At 35.3% G+C, this 24,024-nt stretch overlaps 1 protein-coding gene and 1 long non-coding RNA gene across 4 annotated transcripts in view; both read right to left on the bottom strand.

Annotated features, from left to right (window-relative positions):
• The window catches only part of LOC149531108 (uncharacterized), a 122,227-nt gene that overhangs the window by 56,518 nt on the left and 41,685 nt on the right, over nt 1-24,024 (bottom strand). The gene's annotated exons all lie outside the window — the stretch shown is intronic.
• Nucleotides 17,465-22,300, bottom strand: LOC149531109 (uncharacterized). 3 transcript variants are annotated; one of them, XM_089810276.1, is made up of 7 exons: nt 20,820-21,228; nt 19,982-20,630; nt 19,627-19,859; nt 19,357-19,509; nt 18,871-19,271; nt 18,361-18,766; nt 17,465-18,225 (listed from the first exon to the last, which is right to left on the bottom strand). In XM_089810276.1, the coding sequence occupies exons 2-7, from the start codon at nt 20,596-20,598 to the stop codon at nt 17,900-17,902; spliced, it is 2,136 nt and encodes a 711-aa protein (XP_089666402.1). In that variant the 5' UTR covers nt 20,599-20,630; nt 20,820-21,228; the 3' UTR covers nt 17,465-17,899. The 3 variants fall into 3 exon arrangements, with proteins under 3 accessions (XP_089666402.1, XP_089666401.1, XP_089666399.1); XM_089810275.1 differs by having other exon boundaries at nt 19,982-20,627; XM_089810273.1 differs by having other exon boundaries at nt 19,982-22,300.

The raw sequence follows: 24,024 nt of genomic DNA, 5'->3' as shown, positions 1-24,024 counted from the left end.
AAAACTGAACCCCTTCCTCAAAAAATAAGAGTATATATCAACAATACAACTGTCTCAAAACAGGAAAAGCTAGGTCAAAATAATGAGTTAACTCATTATTAAGCACCTCTGAAAAGTCCAAAAACATGCTCAAAATATCCCGAACTGAAGTTCCACCAACCATGCATAAGAAAAGTGTAAAAAAGTCCTCCAAACTATCAATAATCACTCCATAATGCACTCTGAAGTCTTCAGTCTGAACTTAGGCCTCTAAAAATATCAACTGCAGCTATCCCTTAAAATTTGGCATTTGAAAATACCAACCTCTCCTTTAACTCGTCTTAACTCTTGACTTTTAATTATTTTTAATTGCATGAAGGTTATTATTAAATAATTGATTTGAAGAATATCAATTACTTAATAATAATTACAATTTAATATTATGCAATTAAAAAACGAAAATAAAAGTGCAAGACTAAAGTGACATTATTATTAAATTGCATTAAAATTTATCATTATCTATTAGTTGATTTATAAATTATCATCTAAAGACAAATAATAATACAATAATTACGTTAAATGCAATGCAATTTAATAATAATGTATAGACATTATATTACAAGTCTTTACCACTATTTTAACAAATTGCATAAAAAAGGATGACTCCATATCTTACTCCATGGACCCGAAATTTTATACAATGTAATTGAGGAAAGGTAAAAAGCAAGGATTGTGAGTTTATTTTTTCATTTGGAACTCACGGGAATGAGCAGCAAAGAGATTAGGGCTAAAAGAAACCCTTATCCGCCATGAAGCACCCAGATCTTTCTTTTTCGTTGCTGAAAATTGGTCATTTCGTGCGGGTTTCAATGTTTGCCGAGTCTTGGAGCAAGCCGAATGGTGTCTGATATCATTCAAGGCTGGGTTTGTGCTTTTTATTGTGGCCTTCTCATTGCTTGCCGGGTTTTACTGGCCTTCTTCTCCATCTTTGCTGCTGTAGCTGACCCCCACGTATATTTTTGAGACTCGTATGAAGGGTTTTTTAGCCGTTGACTGAGAAGCCGGCTGGTGTCATGGATGTCCTTCTTTGTTTTTTTCATAGGTTCAGTCACAGACTCACAAGCTGCTATTTCTTCTCTTGCTGGGTTCACATCATTGTGACGCTGATATGAGGCTTAGAGACACACAGCTCATGGTATGCAATATGGAGATTTTCTTTCAGATGTTTGCAAAAATAACTCTTAGAAATAGTGATTCCTTGCTGAAAGTTGACATAAATTGATCTCTATTACTGACTCTTAGTGGGTTTGAATTCTGGACACCATTATCACTTATGACCTGTGATTTTTTCTTTGGAAATCAATTACTAAATTTTAATGGAGGCTTTTTGCTGCTGTAGCTAGTAATACTTGTGAGTTCTTTTGGCTCTTTGCTGGGTTTTCAGAATCCAAGTAATATCCCTCATAAATAAGACCCTATTATACATCTGATAATGCTGATATATTTCCATTGGTTACTATTTGAACTAGACCAGTTTTTCTCATTTGGATTTTAGCTTGGAAGATGCATCAATGCGCCATATTTATTTAGATCTACAATATCTAGGCACAATTTATGGTTTTTTTTTTTACTCTTTTCTTGCTGTATGAGTGATACAGCATTAACACGTCATACCACAGCTGTAACTCTTCCATTTTTGTTCTAGAAACTAGAAAAAGTTTAAACTACCACCTTAGATCTGTGGTTTATAATGAAGCTTCTCTGCTCGTTTTTACCATTCATTTCAGCTGGAAGTATCATATATATAGGCACTGTTTTTGTTTTTTGTCATTTCAATGATCTGTTGTATGTTGATCATTCCCAGATACTTGCAAGAACTAATATAAATAATTATTTTGATTACCTTGCTGAAATTAACTCTAATACCAGATCTCTCTGTCACTGGCTCTTTGCTTGATACCTGGATTACAACATTCGTGTAATGTTATGCTGACTTGATTTGTATCTTTGACTTGAATCTGATTTCTCTTTATCAGCTTCTACTTTTATTGCTGAAAGTTGTAAATATGCTTTATATTTTCATTAAACTTTTGGAATGTAGCTGTATCTCCTTCATGCTGGACTTTGTCTGTTCTTTGTATGCGTCTCTTTTGTTTTTGTTCAATCCATTATTTGATTTCATATGCTTTACTGCTTGCTCAAAGTAAAAGGTTTCAAAAACTAAAACTAGTTTGTCCCTTTATACTTTTTTTTTTTTTTTGCTATTGATCTGCATATCAATCTCCCTTATTACCAATCTGTTCTGTTTTCAGCAGCTCTTAAAGTAAAAGGTTTCAAAACAAAGATGAATTGTCTCTTTAATACTTTATTTTTCTATTATCGATCTCTCTGTCACTAATATATGTCTGTATCTTACTAAGATGAATAGCATGTAGGATGGTAAATGCAAGATTGAGTGAGTCATCAACATTGCTTAGATCCATTGGATCTAACCCATTCTCTTACTTGTGAATACAGGAATTGGAAGCACGGAACGGACGATGTCTGGAGCAGCGAGAGGATGGACGCAGTTGGATGCCACATCACCAGTCATTACAAGCAATGACTGGTGCCCATGAACCTTTCTCCTTTTACTCTTCTATTCAGTTATTGATTTCAGTAGGGTATAGATGTATGTCAGCACATAGAGACTACTCTCACAGTCAGATGTGTGGGAGAAATTTACTTTTAGCATTTAATTTCTGTCATGATTTGCTCCATAATGCAAATATTGAACATTATTTCAAAATGAATAAAATACTTTTCTTTGATGCATTTTCTGAAAATTACTTGAAAGTAATAAGCATGTATTTTCCTTCATTTGAACATGTGTGAAAAATGAACAACAGGTACATCAAGGACCCAATCATCTGCCTGTAAAGAGTAGAGTCTATTGGAGGTGATTCTGTAGCTGCTTCTTTAAGTTTATGCAAATTGGTCTCCATTGGAGAAGACATAGACTTGCAATTCCACATTCCAAATTTCTTCAAAATATAAGTATGCTTTCCTTGATTCAGTATGATACTATCAGCATTCTGTCGTACTTCCAATCCTAAGAAGTAATGAAGAAGACCCAAGTCTTTCATCTCGAATTCTCTGGTTAAATCTTTCTTGCACTGATCTATAAGATGATCATCACCTATGATTAATAAATCATCAACATATAATATTAATATTACCATACCATATTTATCTCTTTTATAATATAAGTTTGGATCTACTTCATTTTTAGAGAATCCTAAGCCGATGAGATATTTATCAATCCTATCATACTAGGCCCTGGAAGCCTGTTTAAGCCCATAAAGAGCCTTCTTGAGTCTACAAACAAAAGCATTAGGATCATGGGTTTCAAATCCTTCTGGTTGCTCTATATAGACTTCTTCTGAAATCTTCCCATTGAGAAACGTTGTCTTTACATCCATTTGATGCACCTTCCATCCCTTAGATGCAGCAATTGCTAAGACAGCTCAAATGGTAGTATATCTGGCAACAAGAGCAAAGGTTTCTTCATAATCAATCCCTTCTTTCTGAGAAAAACCTCTAGCTACAAATCTGGCTTTATATTTCTCAATACTTCCATCTGCAGCATGTTTTATTTTGAATATCCATTTTGAAGAAACAATGGATTTTCCTTTTGGCCTTGGAACTATTTCCCAAACATCATTTTTCATAATTGATTAATATTCTTCTGTCATAGCTTCTTTCCAGGCTAGATGTTTAATAGCATCAAAAGGATTGGTTGGCTCTGTTTTGGACAAATCAATCATATTTGTTGTATAACCAGAGAATCTCTTAGGTCTTTTACTTTCTCTAACTGATCCTGAAGGTGCAGCAAAATCTTAAGCTGCTTCAACTGTTTTTATGGCCCAGAGTGGCCTTTTCTTTGAGCTTTCTTCAAGGCTTATTTCATCTTCGACCCTTTCTAAGTTCTCCCTCTGGGATTCAAATTCACTTATTCTTTCAGAATTTGATAAAGGAGAGGGTTCATTGAAACTTATTGCTCTTTTGAATGCAAGATCTTCCTCAAAGATTACATCTCTGCTAAGTTCAATAGTTTTCTGTCCAGGTATGAAAATTCTATATGCTTTTGAAGTTTCACTATACCCTACAAAGATACCCTTCCTCCCAGATGGTTCTAATTTGGTTCTCTTTTATTTTGGCACATGAATGTATACAAGACATCCAAAAATTCTGAGATGACTTATATTAGGTTTTATTTTAGTGAATACTTCTTCACGGGTCTTATCTTTAAGATAGGAGTGAGGGCTTCTGTTTTGAATGTAAACAGCAGTACATGAGGCTTGTGCCCAAAGATAGTTTTCTAGATTTTGATCAAAAATCATAGCCCTGGTAGCTTCTATAATTATCTTGTTTTTCCTTTCAACTACCCCGTTTTGTTCAGGGTTATAAGGAACAATATACTCCCTCTTGATACCTGATTCTTTATAATAAAAAATTAAACAAGTCTGAGGTATATTCTCCTCCATTATCTGTTCTAAGGGTTTTAATTTTATGTCCTAAAAAAATTTTAGTTAATGCTTTGAATTCTTTTAATCTTTGTAAGATTTCTTCTAAATCTTTGCATTTTAAAAAATAAATCCATGTTTTCCTAGAGAAGTCATCTATGAACAAGACATAATACCAAAATCCTCCAAGGGAGGGAACGGACATGGGTCCACATAAATCTGAATGAATTAATTCTAGTACATTATTTCTTTTTCTAGTACTATCATGAAAAGGACTTCTAGTACTTTTACCTAGGGCACACCCTTTGCAAATACTTGGGTGATCTTTGTTTAATTTTGGTAATCTGGTAACCATCTTTTCCATAGTTGCTAAGGTTTTAAAGTTAAGATGCCCTAATCTTCTGTGCCATATTTCATTTGAATCTTCTGTTTTGTGAACAAGGGCTTGAATGGGTTCTATATTCGGTTCATACAAATATCCCTTTCTTTGACCAATTACTTTAGCTTTCTTGATGGAAGAGTTTTTAGCCCAAGTTAATACTTTGCCATCCACAAATGCAACATTGTGTCCATCATCTTCTAACACTGTAATTGATATTAGGTTCCTTTTAATCCCTAGTACATATAGTACATCTTTGAGAAGAAGAGTATTTCATGTTTTTAGCTTCAAAGTGCAGCTACCAATTCCTTTAACTGAATGTGCTGAGTTATCACCAATAGTAACTTCACCATTAACTTTCTCTGACAAGAAATCTAGAGTTTCTTTATATCCTGTTATATGTCTAGAGGATCCACTATCTATTACCCATGCTTTATTTGAGATTTCATTTGATAGAGAGGAATACAAGACACGGTTCTCAGGGTCATAAAATTATTCTTCTCTAGTAACATTTGTACAATTTGCCTGTTGTTTGGAATTTTCTGGACAGTTTGATCTATAGTGTCCAAATTTTTCACATTTGAAACACTTTATTTTAGAAAGGTCTTTCTTGGGCTTTCCATTCTTCTTATTTTCTTTATTCTTCTTGAAATGTTTTTTCTTGCCTTTATAAAAGTTGGCATTAAGAACGTGAAGTTCTTCATCTTCCACTTTAGGTTTTCCTCATTTCTTTAGTTTTCTTGATTCTTCTTGAAGGCAATCATTCTTGAGCCTATTAAACTCTGGAAGTTGATCTCTAGCACTTATTCCTTGTGCAAAGGTTTTTCATGATTCTGGTAAACCATCTATGGCCATATGTGTTAGTTCGGTGTCATTTATGATGGTTCATATGCTTGACAATTCATCTCTAATACCAGCAACTCTTAGAAAATAAGAGTTTATTGATTCTCCTTTCTTTATTTGAATGTGATTCAGTTCTCTTTTTAATGCAAGGACCCTAGTTGCATTGTTTTTTTCAAATGCATTATGTAATGCGTTCATCATATCGTAGGCAATTTGGTGTTTTGTAAGCATAGGTACGATATCATTCTTAACCCCATCCAAGATGATTTGAAAGGCTTTCCTGTTTCCATTGGTCCATATGGGTTTTTGAGGTTCAACAGGTGGCTGTTTGGATGCTCCATCAACAAACTTTCTAACATTATTTTCTTCAAGAATCATCAAGATTCTGAATTTCCATGCTTCAAAGTGTTCATTTCCATTGAATCTATCCTCAGGCCTGATTGTATATGCCATTGAAAATGAAAAAGACCACTACTGAATATAAACAGGTCTGATAATTAAAAATCTGCAGAGCCCTAGATCTGATAACAGGGCTCTGATATCATGTACAGTTTTGCAGATTCTGATAACAAAATCAGACTTCAAGATCAAAGTCGAGTTGGGCTCAAAAATAACCTTAACACAAATCTTATATTCAGGTCTGAATATGCAGATATATAAGATGACTGTAGATCCTGGGATATTCACAAACAGAAGTAATGAAATCGCTGCTAAGAACCCGTGAGGTTATGAATGCTTGAAGATCAGACTATAAGTGTGTTGTGTGTCTCCAAACTGCCTTCATAACCCGCCTATATATCCTCTTTAGAGGGTATGTCCCTTAAGGGACATAACCCTTAGCATATAACAAGTAATTAATTAACCCTAAGTCAGCAACCATAGAACAGTTGTTAGTTCTAGCTAAAGTTAGTTAAGGACAAACTAAAACCTATTACTTCCAGATCACCGGCACCTATAGAGCAAGTATAAATAATTACAAATGCCATTCATAGAGAATATATAACAAGGAGAGTGAGGCAGGATCTGCACCAATAGACCTGTCGATTATCCAGGTTAATTTCTTAACAAAAATGATATGTTAGGAGGCTTGGATTCCTGTTATAGGTTGTCTATCATGTTCTTAATTCACAAAAGGACAGGCCTATTACTATAGACAAGGATGGTTGTATGTATTCAAGCATGATTGCATTATTTGAACAAGTCATAAGGATGTCTATGATTGCAGAACCTTGTGTTATGTCCTAATTGTAGTGTCATATACAAATATGCCAAGGAATGCTCAAGTAGTCCCAGTGGTAGAAATATAGGGTTTGAAGGCTTAAGTTCACATTTGGAGAATCATTTGAGGGAAGTTTTTGTCTTTGCAGTCCTCTGCATCATTTTTGGTAGCAGAGCAAGGAAGATCAGACAGAGGCAATAAGAGAATAAAAAACAAGTTGAGTTGAAAACAAGCCAAGATGCGTCCAAGGGTAAATGTTGAAAGAGCAATGGAAAGGGCAGTCAAAGAGATGAGGGACTCTTTTGCCCAAAATATGAGAGCAGTGAGAGAAAGCCTTGGTGCAAGACCCACAAAAATTGAGATTAATCAAAGGAGTTGTCACAAGAGATTTGAGTGAACAAAAAAAATAAGTGGGTGAAGATAATCCACCACAAGAAGAACCTCAGGCAGAGAGAGAGATAGGGAGACTATGAAAAGGTAAAGCTGGAAAGATTGCTAAAGGCAGTCAAGAGAGGCGCCATCTATGGTGCCACAAGAATGCACCCTCTTATAATGCAAATATAATACACTTGAACTATAAACACTGGGAACGGGCACATTCCCGTGGCACCACAGCCAGTTACGCCAAGAGAGAGGGTTCCAAGGAGAAGATGGAACTTCCATTGTATGCACAGTAGTTTGAATGGTGAGGAATTTCTTGATTGGATAGTAGAGTTGCACAAATATTAAGTACAAACAAAGTATATATGTTATCATTGCACCAATAAGAACAATTAGAAATTAATGAAGAAATTAAAGTTGAACAAATTGCAGCGACCATACTACTATCTGCACTCATAGTAAACTGTTAATGTAGGTGGAATCTTCAATTGCAAAATCAAGATCATATTACAATAATTTAAGGAAACCATGATTAGAGGATAAATGAAAATTAGAAATATGTCTCTTAACTCCATAAGGATACATCCATCAAATGAAAGAGGTACAAGGATGGAATGGCATAGTTCATTCTAGCGAGGCAGGGAGGGTTGGGGGGATCATTGATAAGGCATTAAACAGGAAATTAGGCACCTCATGGAATCAAGCAATTCAATCATTTTTTAAGAATAAGAATACATTTAATTCAGATGAGTTCTTATATATGCCAAAGAAAGAGTGCGTTATAGAAAGGATTACAATGGAGAGAATATCTGTAGCCAGATTTATATGAGATATAAAAGAGGAATAAGGAAGATAGGGAAAAAGATAAATTTCATGTCAAAAGAGTTAGCGTCATCGCAAGAATAGATAGTGGAGGCAAGGAAATGAGATTTTGGAAACAGACCCACGTCAGGATTATAAAAAAATCTAGAGGACTGATATAGGCATTTAAACAACAGAAAAGAACATATTTACAAATCTGCAAACATTAATCAAGCATGATATCAGATTAAGAAGCAAGGAATGGTCAATTGAAAGATTAAGACATACAACAATTATGTTGGAGGAGAAAATTCATTCATTCAGATTGAACAAGAAGGAACAGACGAAAACAAAAGCTAAAGAAATAAGGGCCATTAGCATTAACAGTTGGAAGGAAAGAATCACAGAGAATTAAGGAAAGGAAGGTCCCAGAGAAGAGGAGAGGACAGTGATGACCATTAAAAATAAGAACAACTACCATTAGAATAAGAGCAGAAGAAAGTGATTTATGAAGTTAATAAAATATAATAATATAATCCAAAGGATATACAACAAAAGAGACATAAACAAGAAGACTATTGCAGATGGGAAAGGGAAGAGAACTGGTTGGAAGCAGATGATTTAATAAAGATACTAGTGCAGATCTCAAGGAAATAGAATAGGAGATTACATAAATAGAGGGAATGAGACGAAATATATTTAATATTGATAGTATTGGAAAGATTAGAGAACTGTGAAGAGACTTATCATTTAAAGTGATCAAGCAGAGGATCTGCTAGCAGATAAGTATCCATAAATTTGGGTAATCAAATATTATATTTGGGTTCTATTAAGGATAGAACATGTATGTATATTCTATATACATACGATGATAATAAAATCAGAATTATGCTTGCATGTTCATGATAATAGAAGTAACATCAGGATTCATTCCCTATTATCTAGTTTGGGGAATCAGCATTTTTAATAAGAGCCCTGCTGGCTCAAGCTATAGCAATGCTGAAGATTGTGTTTTTCGAAAGTTTTGCAATATATATGTTTTTTGTATTTTTCAGAATATATGAATGTTCCCATATAACTTGAAATGAAATAATTAGAAATGATTGCCAGCATAGTTTCAATTGCAATTATATTTGAAGCAATTATTACAAACAGTGCCCAAACAAAAGAAATTATGAAACCTGGATAAGTGCTGGCATCTGATATAATTATTGTAGCAGACCTAAAATTTCCCACACCAACTCCAACCTTTCTGCTTAATGAAAACGCTGCCAACAGATTGGAAAGTTGATCTTGCAACACCAAACTCATACCAAACACAGCATTTAGTATAGCTGTTGCTGTAGCAAACAAATCACAGCCTTAGACAGGGTTTGGCTGCTCCAAATTCTTCAATGCCACCTTCAGATTTGGCCGCCCAGCTTGGATATCTATAGCAGAAATTAAACACCAAATTTGCAGCATAAAAATTACCTTCTAACATAGTAGCCACAGACTAGAAGCCAATCAATTTTCTATACAACAGCAGCAAATTGATGCTCAAATCAAGAAGAATCAATCCTCAAGAATTGAGACTTCAAACCCTCACAAGAAAATATCAAAAAGCAATAGATAAGAATGAATTCCCTCCTCACAAAGCATTGCTTTTATAATAAATAAAGATGGCTTCTTCAAGACACCCTTCACTTAAAAGCCCCTTTGCTTATACTTAGGCACATAAGTGAATAATACAATTTATAAATTCCCTTTGGCTCCAAAAACGGCCTTTTCAACCATATTATGATATTTTGACACACATGGTCATTGTTTCTTGTGCCACCAATTTAAAACTTTTTTACCCGGTTCCAACGAGCTATGACAGTAAGGTGGTTACTATACAATACCAAGAAAAATAGCAGTCTCGGCATATTTATTTGAATAATAATTATAATTCATTGGTCTTGTGAAAATGACTGAAGAAGCACATCGTAATCTAACAACACGAATAATTTTGATGATGAAAGACGATGAATGAACCTAACAAGGTGACTTACTAAAAAAAGACACTCCCACCAAGATTCTTGAAGCCCAAACTAGAAGCCAAAAATAAAACCGAGAGCATCACTCAACTCCTCTAACTCATTTGAGCTCATCGGAACCAACTGTTGACTTACTATAAATAATAATTACCTCAAAACGGAGCCAAAACCCACCATAGGCCACTGGACAGCCTAATAACTCTACAACAAGGTCCTCTAAACACCAATATCAACCTACAAGAACCCAGTAATAAACTGAATCCACCAAATCTGCCACAACTCAAAAATGGGGACATTACAATTCTATTAAGGATAAACCATATATGTATGTTCTATATACATGTGATGATAATAAAATCAGAATTACGCTTGCATGTTCGTGATAATAGAAGATCAGAATTCATTACTTATTATCTAGGTTAGGGAATCAACATTTTCACATAAAAGTCTATACCAGAATTAACAAATTGTTGTCCTCAATTTTTGACCATTTACTCTCTTTGAACGTGCATTTGGCAAAGATTGAACGTGAATCTTCTTCCATAGTGCTTCTTGCATAATGTTTGTAATCAATTTTTCACCTCCTTGTAGGCTCCATTATGTGATCATACTTGCCTCGTGTCCCTCTTTCTTCTTTGCATGCATAAAACTAACTCTTTAGATGTGGGAAAAACATAAAAACGGAGTTTTTTGGGAGCATTGCATATGGAGTGCAGCTGAAAACTTTTAAGACAGCAAACAGATGCAAATGTTTCAGCTCAAAACATGCATTTTTATGGTGCAACATCCAAAACGGGGTTTTTGTGGTATGAAAGCATATGCAGACACCAATGATGTTATATAGAAAATGTATGAAAATGAACAAAAAAGCATCTACTTATAACAATCTTTTGAGTTTTCATTATAAATAAATGTGCAAACACATGCAAGCAACCACCATCACGAGTTTATAAGTCATGTGGCAGCAATATGTGAAGTATGAATGGAGTGTGTGCAAGCATGAAAGTGGGATTTTCGGAAGCAAAAGCATGTAGTAAATGACCTCACTTTATGATAAAAAAATTTCAAGTACAGGTTTTTTAATTCGGACTACATGTACAAGAAAGATGAAGTGTGTTGTCTTGCATTTTGTTACCACAAAATTTTGGTAACAGCACGAAACTTTTTCAAGCTAGCTTCGTGCATCTCTAAGTTTTGATTTGATATTCAATTGTTTAATCTTGATCGATTGATTGATTTCAATTTGTATATCAAGTTATTTTACTGAAGGCTTTCGTCAAGTCTTTTTCGTTTTGCTTTCTGTCAAGCCTTTGCTTGATTTTTTAAGCCTTTATCATTTTTTTCCTTGCTTTTGAGTTTGTGTTTGTTGGTTTTTAGTCCTTTGATTTTTCTCATGTCATGGCTTTCGGTTTTTCCTTCGATTCGGTCTAACCTAGAGCTCAATCGGAGTTGTCAGTCAAGGGATATGCCCGTTTTAGTGCCTCAAAAGTGGACCCTTTTATGCAACAACACAAATTAAAAATATCATGTTATATTTTTAATTTGACTTTCACTTTTTGAAAAAATATAACTTAAATTCACTTTTTGTTATGCTTTTAAGTTACCTTATCTTTAAATTTTTCACTTAATGTGACTATAGTGTATTCTATGTTATAAATTTAAGTTGAGTTACTTTTTAATTTTTCACTTAAAGTGACCATATAACTATATAGTTTCAATTTAATTTTTTATTTTTAAATCAAATGCTCATTTAAATGTTACTTTTTAAATGATATTTATGTGTTGTATTTTAAAATATGATATATAAATATTGTTTATGTCCCATTTAGTAACATTTTTATGAAATTAAGTTGATTAAATGACTTTACGTTATCAAAAGTGGACATTTTATATGCAATTACATGTAAAATCCATCAAAAGTGGACATTTTACATGTCACTGCATATAAAGTTCAACTTGTTAACATAAGAGGACCTTTTTGATGTCATTACATCAAAACGCTATAAAAAATGGACATTTTACATGTCACTGCATATAAAGTTCAACTTGTTAACATAAGTGGACCTTTTTAATGTCATTACATCAAAAGGCTATCAAAAGGTAAGTTTTTATGTCTTTGCATCCAAAATGTGAGATGTAACTTAAAATGTGCATTGCCCTCCAAAAGGTGCGATTTTGATCACTTGCACATTTTAAAACATGTCATTGCCTCCAAAAAGTCTGATTTACCTTATTGAAAGATTTTTAAATATGTTATGCACCCAAAAAGGTCCAATTTTACTAAAAGCATGTTTTAAAATGTGTATTGCCCTTCAAAAAGCCCGACTTTGAAGAAATGCATGTATTTGCCATCCAAGAACCTGATTTTGATCATTAAGGGAGATTTTCTTGATGGATTTACATGAGATCTTCTCCATTGAAGGAACTTTTGCTTGGCAATTAGTTTTCTTACATCAAGAATGGATTTATTATGCTAAAAATTGTTTTTATAAGCTCTATTCTTGGGCACGTTTTTGAAGATAACTCCAAATACATCCATTTTTTATCAACATTTTTGCTCCCCATATGAATCGATTTTGTCTTATTTGGTGATTACATTGCATATTGGTGCATGATTTGATGTTTAAACACAAATCGATTTGCTCATGCTCCTTGGTGAAACATGTTTTTTACCAAAAACGTCCCATGAGCATGCATATCCAAAAACGTTGGATCTTGGAATATTTTTAGGACACATTTTGGCATCTAGCATACAAAATGTCTTGTTTGCTGCCCTTTCTCATTCGAATTTGCAAAGTTGGAAAATGCCTTAGCATTTTTGGAGAATTTTTCAACATTGGAGCATCTTTCTCCTTCATTTTGGCACTTAATCTTTATGTCTTCATGTAAGTGGACTTCTTCTTTCTTGCTGATTTTATGCACATAATTGCTTGATGATTACCACTTGTTGAAATCTATGCCATGGAAAGTGCATTTTTCCTTAAAAATGAAGAATTTGTTCATTTTCATGTTTTAGGTTCTTTCCCAAGTTTCAATTTCGAATTTGTGTGTTGAAGTACTTTGCATCTTGACATGTTTGAGTCACTTTCCAAAGGTATGTTTTTTCTTTGTGTTTTTGTGTTTTGTGCTTGCTTTCCGGTTTTCTCCACTTTGGAGAAGTCACAAGTTCTTTCTCAAGAACTTGTTGCTTCATGCGAAAGCATCATCACGTTCCATATTTTGTTTCCATGCCACAACATCTCACATCTCATTTGACGAATGTAATTACATGTTTTCCATCTCATTCACCATCCACACATGCATGTAATCTCATTTTTCGCTTCCGTTTTCACTCATCTCACTTTTCACACTCATTCGCATGGCACAACTATATGAAATGCATTACATGCAATAGCATCTAAAAGGTTTAATTTTGATTAAAAGTTACTTTTTGAAAAGTCAAAAAGATGTCATTTTCATCTTCCATGTATTTTGACTTCTCCTTTTCACCAAAAGTGACTATAAAACTCATTATCCCTCTTCCATTTTCCATTTCCATCTCCCCGTATGCATTTGCGCCTTCATGAGAAAATACATGTTTCCGCATCTTTCCATGCATGTAAAGTGCATCATTCATCCACATTTGCATCTCATCTCACCTTTCATCTCTCATTACATGTTGCACTTATATGTACTCATTTTTCATGCAATAATATCTTGAAAACTCTGTCACATTCGAAAATCAGCAATCTTCATTTGCACGCATTCCCATGCATTCCACCTTCACATATTCTCATTTCATTCCATCTTCCATTTTCCACCTTCATAACACTTCATTCCACATTCCATTTATTTCATTTTCATCTATTACATAAGCATATGATTTCTTTTTTGAGATCATTTCGTTAGATCTATCAAGTCTCCAATTTGTTTCCAAATCTTTGTTGATCACAAATCAACTTGTATGGCAATTCCATCTGATGATGTATTTATGTTATGGGAATTTTGTGTTGCAGTACAAGCACAAGAAATGTCCTCACCATCAAAATCCAACGGCAAGATAAAATATCAATATGATAAAGAATTGGCTCATGCAACTCCCTCATCAATCATATCTATTCTTGATCACGTGATGGACATAAAGATTGGTCATATGGATGTGGCTGATTTTCTACAAAGAGTTGAAACTCCAGTTGGCCACGAAATGAAGTGTATCAAAAGAAGTAACATTCACTTGATGTCTACATTCCCTATGGCGGCCATAAAATCTGATTTCATTCTCAGATGTGTATGGCGTTTTACTCCAAAGACAAAGACTATCAAGGACACTGATGGCAAGGATATCATTAGCCTTGATTCAAAAGTTGAGCAGATCTTTTAAGTACCACATAAAGCAGAATGTGCAGATTTGACCAAGGAATCATCTTTCGCATGCTGGAATGGGCAGAAAGGTGATTATCAGAAGTATGTTAACCTATATTGGTTAGACAATAAAAGGAATAACTTTTCCATGTGGCCAAAGACTGTTCATCGATCTAACTTCAAAGAAGAATATAAGGATCTCATCATCCTTCTCAGCAGAATTTGCAGCCTCAAAGATTCTATTGAATACGAGCCATGGATGTATAAGTTCATTTTTCAAATCATGGAAAACAGATAACACATCTTTTGGGGAGACCTCATCAGCACTGCACTCTGCCAGCAGATACTCAATGTGGGAACTTCAATGCCTTTTTACATGAATTCTTACCTTGTTTACATTGCTATTGCCATGGGATCTTTCTCTAGCCACTCAACCAAGGGAGATCATCTTCAGGTTCCTATTTGGGATTACTATGACCAAATCACTTTGACAAATAGTAAATTTTATTACAAAAGAGTCCAAGATTCCTTCTTTGGGCATTTCTGGTGCTTGCTCAATAAACAGTTATCTGTCAAAAGAATATCTGATGCGGCATGGGAGAAGGTGAACCAATATGGCTATATTTTCATTTAGTTTCCAACTTTCACATACCAAAGAGTTGGGTATTTCAAAGCCAAGCCGAATACCTTACCTAGGTATGCTATATGCTACAAATCGAATCATCTTGATAGAGCTAGCTAGATAGCTCATGGACGTGCAGAGTGATCAACATGCTATGCATAGGCCTGGTTTTGACATTACCTCAGCTAAACCCTTGGCTATTGGCAACTATTCGAACAATTCTGTACCTAAAGCAAAGAACATGGAAGCAAAGTTGCAGATGATCACTTTGAAGAAGTTCAAAGTCAGATTTGATTTTGATTACCAAGAGATGAATTCTCAAATGAAAAGAGCTTACACTCATGTTCATCGCATTGAGGACATCTGGATTGATATGAGGATAGGGCTTGACATCATGAAGATGGACTGCTACATATTAACCTTGCAGAAAATAATTGATCTTAACATGTTGGGGATCCCTTCAAATTTCCAAGTTGAAGATGATGGCAACATCCTTGATCCAGAGTTTTATCAAGCCAACATTGATAAAAAGTGCCCTTTTCCTATTCATTGGCAACAAAAGGAAGGTACATCTATCATGGACAGATTTCAATCCATTTTGGTAAACACCAATAAATGGTTGAAAAATAAAGGCCTTAAAAGAGTAAATCCTAAGATGGGCTTGGATTGTGGAAGTTTTGGTCCTCTTGGTAGGAAATCGAGCTGAAAATCACAAGGAAAGATGGTGTCTCATCTTATGATGCTAAGGGTTCCCTCGCCCCATCTTTTGATGCTAAGAGTTCCCTCAAATTCAAATTCAAAGGTGGAAAAGGAGCCAAATCATCTCAAATCTTTGAACCAATTCAAGAATCAGAAGAAGAATTGGAGATGGAATCTGATAAAGAAGATTTGGAAAAAGAAGGGGAAGTCATGATCATATCTCCCCCAAAGCCTGCACAAGCTTATGCATCATCTATACATGAAAAGCCTTTTCTGCATGAAGTAGATGACGATGTAGATTCATTCTTCACTATTTTCACTCCTATTCTAGTCTTAGAAATCAATACAATGGCTCTTCCTATTTTTTTTGTTGCTCCTTGCATTCCTGCAAATGAACAATATGAACATTTAGCAAATGTATTTAAGGATTTTCCAACTCTTACAAGTGGTCAAGTTTCCCAGCTTGATACGTCCTTCATAGGTTTTGAGCTTTTCATGAGGGAGTTTTCTCAGCATGTTCCTATGCCTTCTGTTGTGCAAACTAAATCTTGTTTTGTTACAATGGAAATACAATCAGGATCAATGCCAATAGTTTCCATTGTATCTGCTTCTACGGATGAAGGTTTCAGCCTGCTTGCATGGTTGAGCAAAATAACAACGAAGAGGAGAAAAGTGGTTGTTCCTCTGGACAATCTCCCTATTAAGAAGACCACACCCAAATCTTTGAAAGATAAGATTGTTTTAAGGGTTTTGGTTGATTCAGATAAAACTAAATTTGTTGGATTGTTGAGGCCTTGGTGGACAAACCCGTTGAAGAACTTACTCGTTCTGATTACAAGTTTACTAAAGTTGAAATTGGGAAGCAATCACATTTGAGTTGTTTGCAAGATTGTCAAGATGCATTGGCTAATGTATCAAAGAGCAATAATAAGCTATGGGAAAAGAAAAAACAACTGAAACAGGAGGTCTCTCGGCTGAACGAGGTCATTCGGCAACAATCTTCTTAGAGTGTTGTTGTTATGTCTCAAAATCTAAGGAGAGAAAGCTAACTGAAGCCGCTAAGTCTTGGATATAGGAAATCATTTCTGAAGGAGTTCGAGCCATCATGGATACATTTGCAATTCTTCGAATGAATGAAATAGAGCGAAATTTGATTTCTTCTTTGACTCAAGAAGCTGATAATTTGAAGGAAATCCTTGATGATTGGGATGAAATGGTAAGATTTGATCTAGATGCCTTGGTTTCATGTGACATTCTTTTGTCATGTCAAATGTTTTTCAAATTTCAAGGCCTCATTGGTTATAAAGAGGAAACATTGAGGAAGTTGATCATAAAGTTGCAAGCAGCCTTTGGAGATTGTCAAGCAGTTGAAACAAGTGTTACTTGTGACCAAAGTAACAAGAATCGGAATCGGATCGGAATCGGCAAGGCCGAATCGAATCGTGAATCGGCAATGAATCGGCAATGAATCGGCAAATTTGAAAAAACCCTTTAAATTTAAAGATTTTAACAATTTAAAACTTATTTCATGCACCCTTTATTGAATATAACTTAAACACACTATAACATCATCAAATAGAAGTTAAAACTTAACATACATAAACATGGAACATAAAATCCATCACATATGTAACTATGTTATCTAAAATGTAAATTGTAGGCTAGCTGAAGTAAATAGAAATCAAATGATCACAATGATTTAAATCATAGAATGTATGTAAGATGATCCATAAGACATCAAATCATAAATGTATGTAAGAATCTAAGATGAAGATCCATGAAAGTTTGAAACATATGTCTATCAATGATTCAGTATCAATATCTGTAAACAAAATATAAAAACAAGGCTCCAGCTCAAGCCTCAGACTCATAGTCATCATCATCATCCTCAACATCATCCTGAAGCTCGGCTGCAGCCTCAGCCTCAGCCTCTGAGTATCCAGTCTGCCTAGTAGCAAGGCGTCTAATGTAGGTCCTAGAGGACTGCCGAGCCATATCTCCCGCATGTAAGATGGGCTCATGAACGTCGCTAGGGCCTATGCCTGTGCGTGCACGTGTGCGTCTACCAATGCCTGAAGAACGTGCTCTAGCTGCCTCAGCCTCTATATCCACCTAGTCAACCCACACACGGTCTTCCTCAGTGAAGACTGGATCCACAACCTCTGTGAGCCACTCTGATTCTGGATCAATCTCCTCTAGAATGATCGGAGAGGAGTCAGTGCCCAAAATCTGTCTGATCCTAAGACGGAGGTTGTAATGAACAAAGACAATATCATTCAACTTCTGCACTGTCAACCTGTTTCTCCTCTTTGAATGGATGTGCTCGAACATGGACCAACTGCGCTCACATCCAGAAGCGCTGCTTGGCTGACTCAGAATACGAATGGCAATTTTTTGAAGTTTTGGGGTTGTGGCCCCAAACATTTGCCACCATCTATCTGCAATAAGGGAAAAATTGAAAATAGAAACAATTAGTCTCATTTACAAATTACAAGTTAACTCTAAAATTACACAATCAACTTTAAGATTAGAATCTAGATTCATGAACATTGAATATATTATTTAATTTTTACCTGGCTGTAGTGTTGTCTGAGCATTTATGGCCATCCTGCTAGAGAAAAGTGGCCCCTCTTTATTGTTGAACTGGTCTAGCTCAACAATCGCAGCAGCGCTATCTTCATCGCTACTCAACCTCTGAATCACTGTGTATAAGCCAGTGAGAACCTCCGCATCTGCCTTGAACTCAGGACGGAAACGATATGCCGGATTCAGAAAGTAAGCTGCTGCATGGATGGGTCGATGGAGCTGATTCTGCCATCTCCTATCGATGATGTCCCAAATAGGGCCATACCTCTCCTGCACTCCTGCATATTGGGCTCTGATGGCCTCCTTGGCCCTATCCATGCCCTCATAAATGTAGCCCATAGAGGGCTTCTCCCCATCAGCAGTTCGTAGCAAAGCTACAAGGGGCTCAGTGACCTACATATAAAGTAAAACAAAAAACTTGAGTCAAAACTTAAATATAAAATAATATAACTTAAAGTAAAAGTAAAATACTAAATGTTAAATTGCAATAAATTTACCTGCAGGATTTCTCTAGCGGGTTTCCAAAAACCATCCTCATCAAATATGCAATCCGCCACATCTATCCCTACAGTGGTCGTAGCATAGGAAGAGGAAATCCACTCCCGCCCAACAAACATGCTCCTCAATTCATCCCTTGATGTCAACAAGGACTGCAAGGTGATGAAATTCGAGGCAAACCTCGTGATACCTGGGCGAGCTAACTCTTTTCCTTCTGTGTACTTCCTCATTGTGCTAAGGACAAATGAATGATTATAAATGAATTTGCATATGTTTTTTGCCCTTTCCACACATGACTTGACAAACTCAAGTTTGCCAATTTCCTCCAACATGAGGTCAATGCAATGTGCCGCACAAGGGGACCAAAATATGGTGGGGTGCCTCTCCATCAAAAGTTTACCTACAACAATTTTAAGTCAATTAGAAATTCAAATTTCAAAATTCAAATAAATTTATTTTCAAAACTTGAAAAGTTAAAAGTTTACCTGCAGCAACATAACTTGCTGCATTATCCGTCACCACCTGGATCACATTTTGTTCTCCCACCTCTGCTATGACTTCCTCAATAGCCTCACATAAGTATGTGGCATTTTTTACATGTGCGGAAGCATCAATGGATTTGATGAACATGGTATATCCTACAAGTAACAAAACAACGAATTAGAATATTAAAATTAAATGGATCATCAACAAATTAGCATTCAACAAATCAAAATTTACAATTATGTATGTAGGAAAGTAGAATGATCAATTACCTCCACAGGCTACAAAAAAATTGAGGAGTGTTCTATTCCTCCTATCTGTCCAACCATCAGTCATGATGGTGCAAACCTTTGCAATCCACTCCTTTCGGTTCTCCTCGAGCTCAGCCCTCATGTCCTCTACCATCTCATCCAAGAGGTATCCGCTCAACTCAGCCTCAGTTGGGGCTTTAAACCCCGGACCACAAATAGCAACCGCGTCTATCATGTTCTGCCAATAAGGAGCCCTGTCACAAATAAAAATTTAGATGTCAAAGACTCAAATTATAAAACAAGTAAATATAATTAAAGTTTTACTTTTACTTTTAATTTTAACTTTAAAGAAAACAACGAAAAAAGAATCAATTACCTGGCTGCAATAAATGGAATGTTGCAAAAGTACCAAAATTTGCATATCTCCTTTCTGGCAGCATCATGAATTTCCTTGTTCAAACCCATGCCCTCAAGCGTGGGTTGGGAACCAGGAGTAGTGCGGGGCACAAAGTAACTATCCATTATGTTTTTCCGCACTCTAGGCTGCAATAGGTTGGTGTGGGACTCTGTCTCAGTATGTGACCGACTAGCACCAGCACGAGCAGAAGAACTAGGATAAAAAGGAGGCCTAGAAGAACCCTCTCCAACACAACCTACAGATGCAGAAGTTGATGCAAATGCAGATGTGGATGCGGTTGCAGATGCGGATGCGGGAACATGGGAGCCAATACCCCTTAACCCTTCAAGTTGCATTTTCCTATTGGCTTTGTCTTTTTCAATTTTTTCTAATGCCATTAAGCAAGTGCGTTTTGCCTCAGGAGTTTGGTGAGTGCAAATTGTAACATCGTGTCCAGGTATAGCAGCAATGTGGTATTTCAATCTATAAATACCCCTAGAAGTTATTTTTTCTTTACAAAAAATACATTTTGTTTGATATTTGGTTCTTCCAGGAAACTCTTCGTTATATTTCCAACATTCATCTTTTCTACCCATTGCGAATTTGCAAAAAATGAAAGCAAAGGCTGCTGCAATAAAAATTTATATGTAAAATATCAAAGTTTGAAGCTAATAAAAGCTACAAAACAACAAACCCTAGTTTGCAACTTAGTAAAAATAAAGAACATTCAAGATCTAAACTAAAAATCTTGAAAACTATAAAAATTTAACAAAAAATGCATAATACACTAACATGCAAAAAAAAAAAGAGCACTTACCTCTTGCAAATGAGTTGAGGAGTGTTGAGATTGGCTCCCTAATGCTCCCAATGCAATTGATGGCCTCCCCAAATGGATTGCTGATCTCTTTTGTGCTCTTTCTTCTTGCCGGTTAGAAACCTATGGCTTTTCTTTTCTCTTCTTCTCTCTCACTTTTCCTCTCTTCTGCTCACGTTAAATAAATAGAAAGCCCTTTAGGGTTATAACAAAGAGAAATGGTCAAAAACAAAGTAAAAAAACCAAGCAATTTTTTAAAATTTTACAACTCTATACTTTATTGGCCGCAGGCGATTCCTGCCGATTTTTCTAGGCGATTCATGCGATTTTTTGCCTGAATCGCCTGAATCGGCGATTCAGGCGATTCACTTGAAGAAATCGGCAATGGCGATTTCCGACTCCAAAAAAATCGCCATTGCTGAATCTAATCGCCGAATCGCCAATTCAGGCGATTTTATGGCGATTCTTGTTACTCTGCTTGTGACTTAAAACAAATGGGATGTCATGTTATTGATGAATCTAGTAATTTCATTGCAATAGAAAGAGTAAACTCAAAATATATAATCAGGATCAATGCTGATGTAGATTCTGAAGACTTTGGTTCACATACAATGAACAAGTTTGTCTTGTATAAATTTTCGATGAAACACTTGTTAGATACTATGGCAGCAAATTCCAAAGTTCTAAAATCGGCATATGCAAATGCAGTGAGAGTAGAAGCCATATCAAAGACCATGGAAATTATTGATCTTCCCATAGTACATGACACCATCGTCAAATTCAATGCACTGAGAAACAATCTTTGAGATTGTTATTTTTGTTTTTATTTCATGTTAGTAGTTTTGAGAGGATGCATTAAATAGAAAAGTGTAATTACATGTAATGTGAGTTACATGTATGTAAAAGCATGTAATGCGAGTTGCATGTGCAGTTGCATGTAACCCTATACTTTCTCCTGTAGTTAGACTAGGTCAAAATTGGTTGAGTTGCTCCCACTATTTTCTCCACTTTTTTCTCAACTCCTGTGCCTATATAAAAGAGTGCCCCCTCATTGTAAAATCATCTTTATCTTTATGCAAGAGAGCTCTAGAGGAATTGTGCCAACAGAACTTTGTTTTTGTAGCACTATTTTGAGAGAAAAGTAAATAGAAAGGAGCATTTGAGACTTAACTTTGATTAAATGAGACTGTTACTTGTGTGAGTTATAAGCTTTGTCTATAATTCATCTAAGTTATCTTTGATTCATGTTATCTTGTGTTCTTAGAAATTGTATCTTGTGAATTGAATATAAAAGAGTTAAGAAGCAATTGGAGCCAAAGCTTTGACCAAGAGCAATTGTGGAAGTGTATAGCTAGAAGCTTTGTCTATAGGTTATACTTCTTTCTTAATTCGCAAAATAGTTAAGTTATTCTTACTTTTAGAAATCTTTGTGGCCTAATTGTAAAGCTTTTTCATATATAAATACAACTAGACTTAGAGCCAAACCGGTATATTTTCAGCTAGCCTTTAAGTTAGTGAAGGTTTATCAGTATCACTATTTCCAACTCTTGATAGAAGTGTAATTAGAGATTCACCATGCCCATTACTCGCTCCACGAGTAAGTGGATTCTTTCTTGAAAGTTAAGAAGAAAGGATATTGGTAACACCTTTTTTACAAAATCTCTCAACTTCTTGATTATTTTGAATTGATCAAAGAGCAATGAGAGGGGGGAGCCTTCCCTTTAAGGTAGGAGAGATTGTCTCATACACTGTGGCTGGTCATCCTATTTTGCGACTGAATTTTTATCAAAAACTGTCGGTTGCAAAATATCCACCCAACAAAGTGCTTGCACATGCAACTTAGAGAATTTAGATGGAAAATAGGAGCACATCATATACAACATGCAAATCTGAAAATTGAAATGAGAAGAATTGCATATACTAGACAACAAATATATACAACAAAGCCATATGAAAATGACAAAGAGTCGTACCTTTTTTCTCAAGAAGCAAATGAAGAAGTCTTTTAACCTATTGCAAAAAATCTGAAAATGAAATCAAAGAGATTTCTTGGGTTTAGAATTACTGCAAGAAAGAGAGTTAAATAGACTTCAAAATCTTGACTCAATCTTTGCCAAATGCATGTGAATCGAAACGAGGAGCTGCATATTGTTCAAATGCTTCCATAGTGCTCCTGGCCCACAAAGGTCTTTTCTTGTTGGCTGAAGTATCACTGGGACCTGCTGAAGTACAAATAGAATCTATCAGATCAATTGGTTCAATTGAATCCTCTAAGTCTGTACTCCCCTTTGAACCTCTAAAGGTGGATCCAGATCAGCCATATCTATATCTTCAAGATGCTCAAAGTAGTCTCTAACAGGTTCAATGTTAGACTTTTTTGATTTCTTACAAGCTATATCTTCATCAAAAGAAACATCCTTGCTGATTTCAATTTTTTTTTTACTTGGAATGTAAATTTTATATGCTTTTAAGAATCACTATAACCAACAAAGATACCTTTCTTTCTTGAAGGCTCCAGGTTTGTTCTTTTCTTTTTTGGAACATGAATATAGAATAGAGCATCCAAAGATTCTAAAAGAACTAATTTCTGGTTTGATACCTTTGAAAGCTTCTTCCAAAGTTGTGTTGTCTAGAACCTAATGAGGGCTATGATTCTGAATATGAACTATTGTCCTGCCTGCCTCAACCCATAAAAAAGGTTTGAAGGCTTTGATCATGAATCATAATCTTCATTGCCTTTGTTAAGGTTGTGGATCTCTGATAGACAAAAAAATTACAATAATAATAACTACGGAGAATGTCCTTACTTGAATAGTTCAAGTGCTGAATGTATGTTCTCCTTTACAGCTTTTCTGTGATTTCAATATAGACTTCTTCAATCTTGCCATTGAGAAATGTTGTTTTGACATCCATCTGATGTACCTTCCATCCTTTGAATCTTGTGATTGCTAAGATGGTTCTGACTGAAGTGTACCTGGCAATTGGAGCAAATATTTCTTCATAGTCAATGCCTTCTTTTTGAGAGAACCCTCAAGCTACAAATCTAGCCTTGTATTTTTCAATACTGTCATCTGATGCATGTTTAATTTTGAATAACCATTTGGATGAGACAACTGATTTGTTCTTAGGTTTTGGTACAACATCTCATACATCATTCTTTAATATAGAGTTATATTCCTCAATCATTGCTTCCTTCCATGACTGATGT

This window comes from Cupressus sempervirens, chromosome 11 (genome assembly GCF_028749045.1).
Source record: "Cupressus sempervirens isolate cs-2001-9-10 chromosome 11, ASM2874904v1, whole genome shotgun sequence".
In the NCBI taxonomy this organism is placed as follows: domain Eukaryota; kingdom Viridiplantae; phylum Streptophyta; class Pinopsida; order Cupressales; family Cupressaceae; genus Cupressus; species Cupressus sempervirens.
Note: the sequence above shows the minus strand (reverse complement) of the source record. Positions and strands in the feature narration are given on the sequence as shown.